The 11,506-nt window shown below is 41.7% G+C and overlaps 1 protein-coding gene across 1 annotated transcript in view; it reads left to right on the top strand.

The window, feature by feature from the left end:
* Positions 1 to 11,506, top strand: part of GTF2E2 (general transcription factor IIE, polypeptide 2, beta 34kDa) — a 25,559-nt gene that overhangs the window by 8,309 nt on the left and 5,744 nt on the right. Inside the window, exons 2-5 of the mRNA XM_009319874.1 lie at positions 3,748 to 3,839; positions 4,369 to 4,476; positions 6,237 to 6,419; positions 6,906 to 6,999. Coding sequence (XP_009318149.1) covers positions 3,748 to 3,839; positions 4,369 to 4,476; positions 6,237 to 6,419; positions 6,906 to 6,999 — 477 coding nt within the window. The remainder of the gene's footprint in view (positions 1 to 3,747; positions 3,840 to 4,368; positions 4,477 to 6,236; positions 6,420 to 6,905; positions 7,000 to 11,506) is intronic.

An 11,506-nucleotide genomic window follows, 5' to 3' on the forward strand; every position in this document is an offset into this window, starting at 1 on the left:
AGCCGGCCCCTTCCCACTCCACAGCCAGCCACCATTAGGGCAGCGGTTTGCACAGCGTAGAGAAGCTCATCTTTACGCAGGGAGGTGGAATTTAATGCCCGTGCCGGAGGTGGTTTGTGGTTTTCGAGGAGGATGATAATCTCCTCAGATTTCAGTGAGGCGAGGCAGATAAATATCGGCTACTCGTTGCTGTAATTATTACAATACAAGACTGAAGTAGCCGTTGCCGAGCCTTTAGGATTAACACAGCGCTAATAAGGTTAGCATCTTTGAAAGCTGTCAAAAATGGTCTGGTTTCATGCAGTTTTACTCATTTTGTAATGGCACAATTTAAATTCATATTGTAAGCCAGTCTGATTTCAATGCAGTTCAGCTATTGTATGTATCCAAAATGCGGTGAGTTAAATATTTAATGAATTGGCTTCTGTAATACCTGTATGAGGTTTTAATTTAAAAGTATCATCGTCTTTAGATATTGCAGAGGAGCAGCTCTGTTTGAAATCATATTCACGGAGCAGAGGGAAATGACTGGCAAAAAATCATTTCAATGCAGTACTGAGGAAGTCCTGTTTAAGAAACCACTGAATAGACATCTCGGGGTAATAGCATTTACAAATCGCAGACGGATTCTAACCTGTCTGTTTGTATTGTGTTGATCGCTGCTCCAACATTAACAAGGGTAATAATATGCAACGGGGTTTTCTTCCTACCCTTACGTACCAAATTTCTAGAACGGGTTTCTAGCATATCCACGAACATAGATCTCTTTTAGGCAGCTTAATTGATAGGGTTTACGGAATACCCGCTTGGGGGATACATTTCTTAAATTTCAGGTTTAGCTGTCTTTGTTTTAAGGAAAACCCTTTCACTGTCATTTCTGTAAAAACATATAGAATCAATTACGAGGACCGTGAGGCTGCAGGAAACAAGCTACCTCCCCAGTAAGGATGAAATCCATTTTGTTTACTGAATCTTGGCTTGGTGTATTAGCTTCTCTGTAAGATGGAGCGGTCATCAATTTTCCATTAGTGCACAGATGGTGAAAGTGCTTATCTGATAGTGCAAGACAAGCTCTTCTGCGTTCAGCGGAATAAAATCCTGCTAAACCTAGAGAAAAACCATTCTGATCCTAAGAAGCTTTTTACAGGCTCGTAGGTTACAGGCATATTTTCTTTCAGTAATCAAGATAAACCTAAGACAATGTTATAAAATGATACACACCTACCTCTTGTCTGAAAGGACGCTGAAAGAGCGCTGTTCTGGTCCCTTTTTTTAATGCAGCCTATGGCACAGCTAAGATGGAGCTTTCCTGCCATTGGCCAGAGCATGATGCTGCTGACAACTTCCTTTATGCTCATTTGCATCAAGCCCTCAACCCCAGGAGTAAATCATTCATAAATTTGACTCTTACCGTCTTGAATAAGAAACAAACCCCTTCCCGCTCTCATTTTTGGGACGCTCCTTCTGCGTGACGAGCTCGTTAGCGGAGGGGCGCGCTGGGAGTGCGACGGCGGCCGTGAGCCCCTTTTGCCGTGCGCTGGGAAGCAGCCGGTCAAACCGTGACGTTTGAAGTGTTAATGTCTGCAGATTTCCAGCTTTGCCGTGCGGTTAGATTTACTTGTCGTGATCTGCAGCAGCCTGTAGCCAGGCAGATTAAACAAGATAATCTTCTTGATTCAATCGACAGAACAAATACACGATAAGTCGTCTTAACCATTTGTTGTACCTCTGAATTTATTTTGCTCGCTTTAGACCTCTCGTTACACGTCTGATTTTTTTATTTATAAAACATCCTGCGTAGACATTAGTTTTTAATGATAAAAGGGGACCCTGTAGGAGAAAATCCCTATAGGCTGTATTTTCAGGGGGAGCTGGCTTTTGTTTTTCTCCCTTTTTCCATCTTAATTTAGTAACTAGAATAAAATGTTCTTCTGTAGCTGGAGTTAAACTGATTCTTCTACGTTAATTTTAGAATTGTTGTGCTCTGTAAAGCCTCTAATACGATGTCGTGTAATAGCTTCACGATTACCAGTTGCCGAGTTTTACATGCGACGTTTGTTCCTTCGGCATTATTTTTTTTACTACGCTAGCACCGGTTTCCATGAAGTCTTCCCAATAATTATCGAAAGGGGATTTGTTTGAAATTTGACTACATCCAAAATTCCCACTTTGTAGTTGCCTTTTATAGTGACTTACAGATCAGCTTAGAAGTAGGTTGAGATGCAGTGGGACAGACGTGAAAAAAATTCACCCGAAGCATAGTGACTTTGGAAACTTAATTTGGCGTTTCCTGTGAAGAACTTGGCAAGGGCGTCTAAATTTAAACACGGTGAACGTAGCAGACTTTCTCTAAGCCTGCCGCTTACTCGGTGGAGGCGATGGGTCTTTGTCGCACACCTTCGGTGCATTTTCTAGAACATGGTGATCTTTTTTTTCCTTTTTCTTTCTTTTTTTCGCCACCGTAAACCCCTGAGCCCTTCCACTCCTCCTTATCACCACTCTCATCCATATCCTCCAGCTGCCCAGCAGAGCAAAGGCTTTGCTTAGCAGCTCTGCTCAGCACCCGCTGCAACCTCTCCCTCAGTTAATGCACTAACTTTAATTGTTCTTTTCTCTCCCTCAACTGATTTTTTCTGCAGAAATAATAGGAGCTCAGTGTCTCTGAGATACCTACTGTCCTGTCAAATGTGATTAGAAATCACCAGTGGATTAAAAAATTCCTGTGGTGACGAAGAGGAAATGTTCTTTTTCTGGAGTAGCTGAAATTCTGAAAAGCTGTTACCATTAAGTTTGAGCAACGTTATGCTGGTAATGGGCCTGTGGCTTTAGATGGTGGTTTGTGGATATTTCTGTTTAATGTGCTGTGCTAATAGCTGAAGTTAATAAAACAGTCATTAACAACCTTGCAATAATTTTTGAAACGAGCTTTACAGAGTAGCAAACCTCACGATACACGAAGACAGAACCAGACTTGACAACAGAGGGGGTTCTGAATTGTTGTTCCAGCGGTGCAACACATCAAGTTGAATTGTTTTGAATTTATGGGGTTTTTTTTTAATAAATTCTCCACGAGAGCTAGTGGAGAATTTAAAAATTCTACTACTTAAAAAAATTCTACTTTTTAAATACCTCTTATAAAATACTTAATATACTACTTAAAAAATACTTAAATACTATTTAAAAAACAATAAAAAATACTACTTAAAAATTCTACTTTAAAAAAAAAAGAAAAGCCCAGCACAACGAGCACAGCCTGTCTTTACCTGGTGTGTAACTAGTGAATACCTTTTGGGAATAAGTGAAACTTTCTGCTCCTATCTCAGCAGCACAAAGCTATCAGTAGAGCTAATCACTGGGCACAAATGCGGTGCATTATTTCAGCGTGAATTAATGTAGCGTAAATTATTATGGTATGTTAAGCCACAGAATTCAACATGTACTCTTATGGTAGTAATGCTGCAGTTGCTTGCTGTTTTCTTAAAGGTCAGGTCCCAATAACTTTATATTTCTGGAGCCCTGCTCAGACGTGTTCCAGAGCCGTGTCTGTCGACAGGTCGCTCTGCGGGTCTGGATCGACACGTGCGCTAGCAGAGCATCCTCTGAGGGTGACCGCTCCTGCAACGCGCATTTCTGTTCATAGTGGTAGTTCTGAAAGCTTATGGAAGTAGAGTGAGAAAGAGATGGAGTGCAGACCCAACAGGGTCTTGTTGGAAGCGCCGTTTAATTGTTTGTTTTCTCCTTTTGTAGATCACAGCAATGGATCATTTAACTTGAAAGCCCTTTCAGGAGGCTCTGGCTACAAGTTTGGAGTCCTTGCGAAAATAGTGAATTATATGAAGGTACGGTGTTTTGATGTAAAATTATAATGTTTTTAAATACTTGAGTTATGTATTCTTCTGTGGCAGCTGAAAGATGCCGAATATTTCAAACTCTATAATACTGCAAGAGTGAGACTCTCAAGAAACTGCTTGTTAAATTCAAAATGCTGTCAGTAAACGGCCAGCATATTGTTCCGTTACTGAAATCCTAATTACTCCAGGTCACTTTAAAACCAGGATAATGGTTTTTATTTGCCGTAGAAATAGGAATTGCAAGATGCTGTCAGCTTTTAGGATTCATGAGCTATTTATCAAAATAACGTGTAATTTGGTGCTTGACAGATGACTTAGTCGTCCATCTCAGCTGGTACTAATTTTTTTTCTTCATATTCTCAAAAACCCTAAATTGAAACTCATACGCTATGCGTCTGTCCTGGTTTTGCAAAAGTTGTTTTGTCATCACATTATACCAATTTTAGTTACTTTATGATAATTGAGTTGCTGAATAAAATAAGTACAGAACTCTGATAGATCCTACTTGCTTTTCCAGACTCGGCACCAGCGTGGTGATACACATCCATTAACCCTAGAAGAGATTTTGGATGAAACACAGCATTTAGATATTGGACTCAAACAGAAACAATGGTTAATGAGCGAGGTAAAGAAAACAGGTTTAGATTTTAATTCTAGATAAAGGATTATGGTAAACCTGAATTATACATGTTTGTTTATTTACAAGCTTTATAAATATATAATCCCCCCTTTAAGAAGCTACATTGATTCACATGTCTGTCTGTCTTGTACCTCCTGCTGTTGAGGTAACTGTGAAATGAAAGCTATTCTGACATTTTTAAAGGACCTGTTAGAATTGTTACACAGAGAGTATATTTTATGTCAAGTGAATTTATTCATTACTAATTTTATAGAAACAAGCTGTTTTTCTTAAGGACTTTCTTTTAAAAAAAATGCGAGCGGAGAGCTGTTCCAATGTTAAATTAACTAAAACAGAGGAGTATGGCACAAAATTCATAGGCTTACAGTTCTTTGCTACTTACTGAAATGAAGAATTCTGATGTGAAATTTATGTCTGAAATTGTGGGGGTAATAGATCTGCAAATTCCACTGCTGGAGTTCATTAGTCTCACTCTAGATGCTAGGTTTCGTTCTTACAGATTCGCTGTAACTTGCCACCGTATTCATCTTCATGCTTAATTGATGTGAATGTCTTCGTGAAATTTCAAGATTAATAAATCAGCAAAATACCGTATTCGGTATTTATACGTGATTGGCGTACCTGGTTTTGCTCCGATCGTATTTAAAATCCTCGCAACAGAGACACGGGGAAAATAAAATCTCAGCATAGTAAAACTAGGATGGCTTTAACTAATACAGCCTGTGGCATTCCTTTGCTACCAGTGCTAATATTCTGGGGTACGGAAACCTCCCGTCTGGCAGTGTTGGTTGTGATGGAAGCTTGACTTTGCTGAAGTCTTTCAAAAGGTAGCTCCAGGTTGTTTCCATAATGAACCAGAATATCAAGATGGAATGAAAAAGCTCCTCCCGAGAAGTGCATATAAAATTATCACCGAATTGTTACTGGATGAGAAAAGGTGAACAAATACCCTGCCTGCAGCGCCAGAGTTAGTTACCTTCTCTGTTACAGGTGTTTTCTCCCTCCTTTCTTCTTTCTGTGTCTCTTCTCTTTCTCCTTTCAGGGTCAGGCTGGCATCTGCAGAAGAAACTAAGTAGAGTTGCCCTCTGTTACAGGTGAACTTCCATTGTGGTACTGGCTGCACAGCAAAACTGATTTGGAGCATATCTTAAATCATTTCGATTGTCCGTGAACTTCTGGTCGGCTTCGCTCTGAAGCTGGCATCATAAGTAAAACCCTACTGTGCAGGAGGTCTGCTCTTCTCAATTTCTTCTACAGCTGCTGGTGCCAATTGACAGCAGTTGGGGAAGACTGACTCCTGTTTGGTTCATCGCAGGTTAATGCCGCCTTTCACGTTTGTAACATCCATGTGACCCGGGCTTGATATGCCGAGTTGTGCGTTTGCACTTTATATTCAGCCAAAGCACACTTTTTTGCATTCCCTCTTCCTTTTATTTTCAGTCCTTTCTCAAAAAGGAACGCGTGCGGCTTTCTGCCCTAAGAGGCTTCATGGAGCTTCGAGCCCAAAGGCATTAAGTGAAAGATGTTAAGCCTCCTTTGGTGCTTTGTGCTTTATGTTGTGGCAAATTATGCCTAGGCTGGTGGATCTAGGATCCAAGGATTTAAAATCCGTTTCAAACTCAAACCTCCAAACTGGCAGCTGTAACATGTGGCTGATGTGCTCTAGCTGCTCAAAAACACACTAGGAAAAAAGTCCTAGCGTCTGTGCTCTTTTTCAAGGTTTAAAATTTATGTCCCTATTACAGGCTCTAGTCAACAATCCGAAAATAGAAGTCGTAGATGGGAAGTATGCTTTCAAACCCAAGTACAACTTGAAAGATAAAAAGGCTCTGCTCAGGCTCTTGGACAAGCATGACCAGCGAGGGCTGGGAGGAATCCTTTTAGAAGATATTGAGGAAGGGCTACCCAATGCACAGAAGGCTATAAAGGTGAGCAGCACGTGTCAGCGATTCAGCGAACCCATTCCAGTTCGCTTCTCAAAGGGGAGGTAGAGGCTGAGAGAGAGTTTTCTCGTGAGTTGTTTCTGTTCTTTTGATAACTCAAAAGCTATTTCAGAAGATCTAATATTGTAGCTTTTTCTGTATTTCATCCCTTACTTTCGGATTTGGCCTGATGTCTCGGCACAGCTGTCAAAGCTCGTTCTCACAAAAGACTCTCGATCTCCCACATTTCCAACTGTAGGCATTTAGTTCTGCTTCTATACCTTGATCTCCGTCCTGCGTACCTCATCTTTGATTTATTAGTGTACTTATCGTCAGCGTCCGCTTTGGATGCTTCTCATTGCCAGTTGCTTTGCTGCTTCTCTAGTTTGCTCTGCTTCTTGTAGCACAAGATCTGGGTCTGTTGTTCAAGTTGGAATCCTTATTCTTGGAAACGAAGTGATTTTGAGTTGTTCTTTTGCATTTGTTTTCGAGGCTTTAGGGGACCAGATCATCTTTGTTAATCGCCCTGATAAGAAGAAAATTCTTTTCTACAATGACAAGAGCTGTCAGTTTACTGTGGATGAAGGTAGGCGTTTCTTTACGTATGTTCCCATGATAGTTGATTTGAATTCATCTTAAGCACCTATATGTATAAGCAGTCTTCAGGTATAGTAGTTTTTTAAGGTGGTAATGAAGTATTAGGTATATCCAGATGCCAGGAGAACAGTTTATATTAACACGAGGCTAACAAGACTAGCGAGTGAGTTCAGGGGTAATATCCTCTGTTTTATAATGGATACGTTGGAATGTGGCACCAGGAATCCAACGGTACTCTTCAAGTGTAGCAGCACAGAAGAGACTAGAAATCACCTGACTGTGACTGAAATGGCATCCAACATTTTGCTGTGTAAAGGGCAGCCAAAAAAACCTAAAAGAATGGCTTCTGGGTTCAAGTTTGCTGGCGTTTTTTTCCAGTTTATTAATCATGTGCCTTTTATCGGTGAACGCGACGAGAAGCCACAAATGGAACAGGAGGAGGAAGCAAACGGGGGAGGAGATGTGAGCAAAAGTCCTGAGAAGGGGAAGTTTACAACTGGGAGGAGAGCGCAGGTGTGGGGTAGTGCTGCTGCCTAGAGCTGGAGTGGATTTGGGACTTCAGAAGTTCGGCACATGTTTTCTGTCTAACAAATAGTGGTCAAATCCTCTGGTGCAATGTGCCTGTTTGTGTAATTAATTTCTGTACATAAATCGGGGTGTGTTCCAATAATGACATTTATGCCAACATCAGATGCCTGTAAGTGCAGAAAGAAGGCAATCTGTGTCAAAAGATCTTATTTTAAATGACTCAACGACACTGAACACTTTTCTGTTGTTAACACTGTTCTTGTAACGTGCCACGTAAAGCCATCTTATCATATAATGTCACATTATGGTAAAAGAAAGGGAAGAGTTTTGATAGAAAATTGGACTCCTGTACTTAGAGGACCATAGGACAAAGGATAAAGCCAAAAGATAAAGCTCTCTTTTTTTTTTTTTCCTTTGACTAGCTCAGAGAGACTCTTTATTTTCAATAGAATTAAGCTGCTGGAAATGTGTATCATTAACTTATTTGTTATGTACCACACTTGTACTCTCAGTAATAATAGCTTTCTTCCACAAAGATAATTAAGTAGATGTGACATCTGCAGCATTTAAAAATATAAAAACGGTTTCAAAATATTGAAGTGAATCTCTTTTTAAACCATAATTTCTGTCACTTCTTGATAGTGGCAGTCAGAACTGTATGTGAAATGCAGAATTATAAGCCTTTAGTCTGCATTCATTGGGGAATTTCTAATCTCCCAAATGCCCGTGAGTTTACCGTTAGCACTGTCATCCTGTTCAGATAGTGTCTCTTCAGTCCATCAGCCCACAGCTTTTAGGGATCCGAACAAGGCCAAAACATTTAGAAATCAGTGCTGCTGCAGTAACTGCTAAGACAAAGCTTTTAAGTTTTCAGCAGCTACTGGTTGTATTACAGTCACGACTGCTGATCATTTCTTCTTGTGCAGTTTTTTCCAGGTAACTGGCACCCAACCATCCTAAAAGAGTTATCAGAGGGACATCTCTACCCTGTTGCTCTTAGTTTGTAATAACTCCAGGATTGACTTTGAAATTTAATAAAAGAGCCCGTTTTATTAAGATGTAGCAAGAGACATCTGCCAACTTTTCATCAGGTAGCCACTATAAATCCAAGGCTGTTCATATACAATACATGAAATTTTAGCACACGCGGCACTGATCTGTGTTTAGGAGCAAGCAATGCAGGCTGTTGCTATGAAAGGGGGGAAAAGGTTAAAGAAACCCCTTGAAACAAAACGTTTAAGCCGTTTGGCTCAATCTCCCGATGAAGGCAGGCATTTAAGCCTCCAGTGTCTGCAATGAAGGGATCTCTGGCGTGCAGTGTGTTTGTAGTTCAAGGTGGCTTTGCTTTCTTTCATCCGCAGGTGGCAGCATGTTCCCATCTGATCAGAAAGTGATTTTGGTTTTTTTTGTTCTGTTCCTGCTGGTTTTGGTTTTTCTTTTCATGCGGATGATGATGCTTTGTTCTGAGAGGGGGCGAGAATACTTTCTCTTTTGCGAATTTTGTGATCTGCCTGCGTGTGCCCCAACTCTCAACATCCCTGAGGGGGTTCACTTACTTACTGCAGCTGGAACGGGTCCTTTTTCCAACCGTGTTATCCTGTCATGAAGACAATTCATCCTTCCCGAGCAGTTTTGCTTTACGATTCTTTCCACAGCACCAGAAGCACGTCTCTTAGGGAGTCATTGGCAGAATTGTCTGCGTACAGGAGGAGTTATGACACGTTTCTGCGTTAGCAGTGCTATTTCAGCTCATTATCTCCAGCAACGTTAAAACGAGGTTTTTAGAAGACTGCAGAATAAGCCTTGAAGTGTTTGTCAGACTCTTTGATCTAGCCCCTGATGACAGTTCAAAATATGTTTCTAGTTTAACGTTTATCCTTAGAAATAAGGGCTCTGCGCTCCTCAGTGCATGATTCTGCCGTATGACACTCTCCAGTTTCGAACATATGTTGGCTGGGATTAATATCCTCTAAAAGTTAGGCGTCCTTTCCCATCGCTGTCTGAGCTCCATCAGTAGTCAGCAGAGAAAGAGGAGCTGCTGGGGCAGTGTGGAGCTCGCTGTCTAAAGTCGTGGGAGGAACTGCTTTCTGGCAGTGTCTACCTCTGCCCTTGCTACAGTTGTTTTGATGGCTGCACAAGCTTTTCTTTCTCCCCTTTTGAAAATAAATCCCAAGGTACTGCAGCAGCAGTGCTGCTATATAGCGTGATCTCAAGGGTACCGGAGAAGGTATTTGCAGCAAGGAACGGCTTTTGTTCTTCCTTTTATGTGATTAGCCAAGGAAGGTTCAGATTGCATGTGTTCCTTCTTGACTTCCTGTCTAATTAATCTTCTGTCAGTAGTGTGTAGCTGAAAGCGTTTATAAAAGCCGGGCTAGATTTCAGGTGCTTCAGCCAAGTAAAGCACTGCCTTTTTGTGCTGGGGCTGAGCACTTTGCATGTGAACCAAGCCTTCACCCCGTGCCGGCTGAATGCTGAAAGGCCAGTCTGATTGCTTAACTGTTAGAGATGGTATCTTTCACATCTGAATGCAATATAGGAGGTATTTTAATGCCTAAAACTTTGGATACTTAATTATACATGGTTTTAATATTCTTCCGAAGCACCTTTGAAGAAATTTAAAGAATGGCCAAAGCCTCTTAAATTTAACAGTATAGAAATTGCTTGGGATCAGTGATGACATATGGCTCTGGCTTTGAATTCCAAGATGGTCCAGGGGCAGCACAGACTTAATATCAAGCACCTTTTCCTTCTGGTATAAATCTAGTACTGTGCTCCCTGGGACTGTTACGAAGCAGGACTCCGTCTTCCCCGCTACTCAGTTCTTTCTTCCCTTCTGCCCTGTTATTGTCTGTTCTTGTCCTGCGTTCAGATTTTGGCTCAGCTCAGTGAAGATTTTTAAGCTGTTTTTCATCTCTGGCAGATTTTATTACCAGTGTGATATAGCAGTTTATCTCCAGAAGCCATCTCAACCTTTTTGCAAGAGGAGGTGAGGCAGTCAGAAGTGCAGGATAAGCTGCACTGAAGCTACCATGCAGCCATTTACCCATGACTTTGTTCCCCAAATATAAGCGTTTATAGAAAGGGAGCGTGTTAGAGTATAATCACTCGAGGAACGTCAGCGCAAATTGTTTTCGTCGATGAGGCACCTCGTGATGCAGTAAAGTTGAGGTAACTGTGCATCCTTACCCCTTGGGTATTTCGGAGAGAGAAGGCGTTTGTAAAATCTTATGCTGCCCTCTGCTTTGCTGTGTGTTGGTTACTGCCGGTCGAAGCTCATTGCTTTTAGTCTGTGCATGCAGACATCACGATGCTGGAGATGTTAGCAAATATCTAAACTGGCCCTTCAGTCAGCTCATGGTCTCATTCCCTCCTCTCATGACTTGAAAGACCAGAAGTTAGCTATCTGGAGGAGGAAGGGAGCAGCCTGTGAGTAGTGTTGATTCTGTCAAGCTTCTGAGTTAAAATATTTCAGTGATCAAATTGCAAGATATTGCATATAGGATTTGTTCATGGTCCAGGCAAGTCACCGAGCACCTGCCTCGGGTACCGGTGGATCACAGCTTTCTGCCTCTTCTGGGGAAGATCTGCATTGGCGTCAGGACTTAAAAGCTCCGCTGCAAACACGCGTGTCTCCTGGAGGGTTCACAGCACCTGCGTTGCTTTGGCCAGAAACTCTTTGGAGATTTCTCCCCAGGGGATTTTTTCTGGGCTCCGTCTTGTCATAGCAGCCTAAGCGGCAGGAGAAATTGTCAGCTTGTCTGAATGCAGCCTGCTGCAGTCAGGTGAAGCCTTACTGCCTTGACTGCTGGACAGTTTTTTTCCTTCCATAGCTATTACACGCTTGTTCTGGCTGATCTATCAAATAGTTTAGCGGCTCTGATAGAAGAGTCTCACCTTCGCCGTGCTCTGATGGTGTAAAGAACACCTAGCGGTTGACGGGACATGGAGGAGGCAGACTGAATGCGCTC

This window comes from Pygoscelis adeliae, unplaced genomic scaffold (genome assembly GCF_000699105.1).
Source record: "Pygoscelis adeliae isolate BGI_AS28 unplaced genomic scaffold, ASM69910v1 Scaffold293, whole genome shotgun sequence".
Taxonomy (NCBI): domain Eukaryota; kingdom Metazoa; phylum Chordata; class Aves; order Sphenisciformes; family Spheniscidae; genus Pygoscelis; species Pygoscelis adeliae.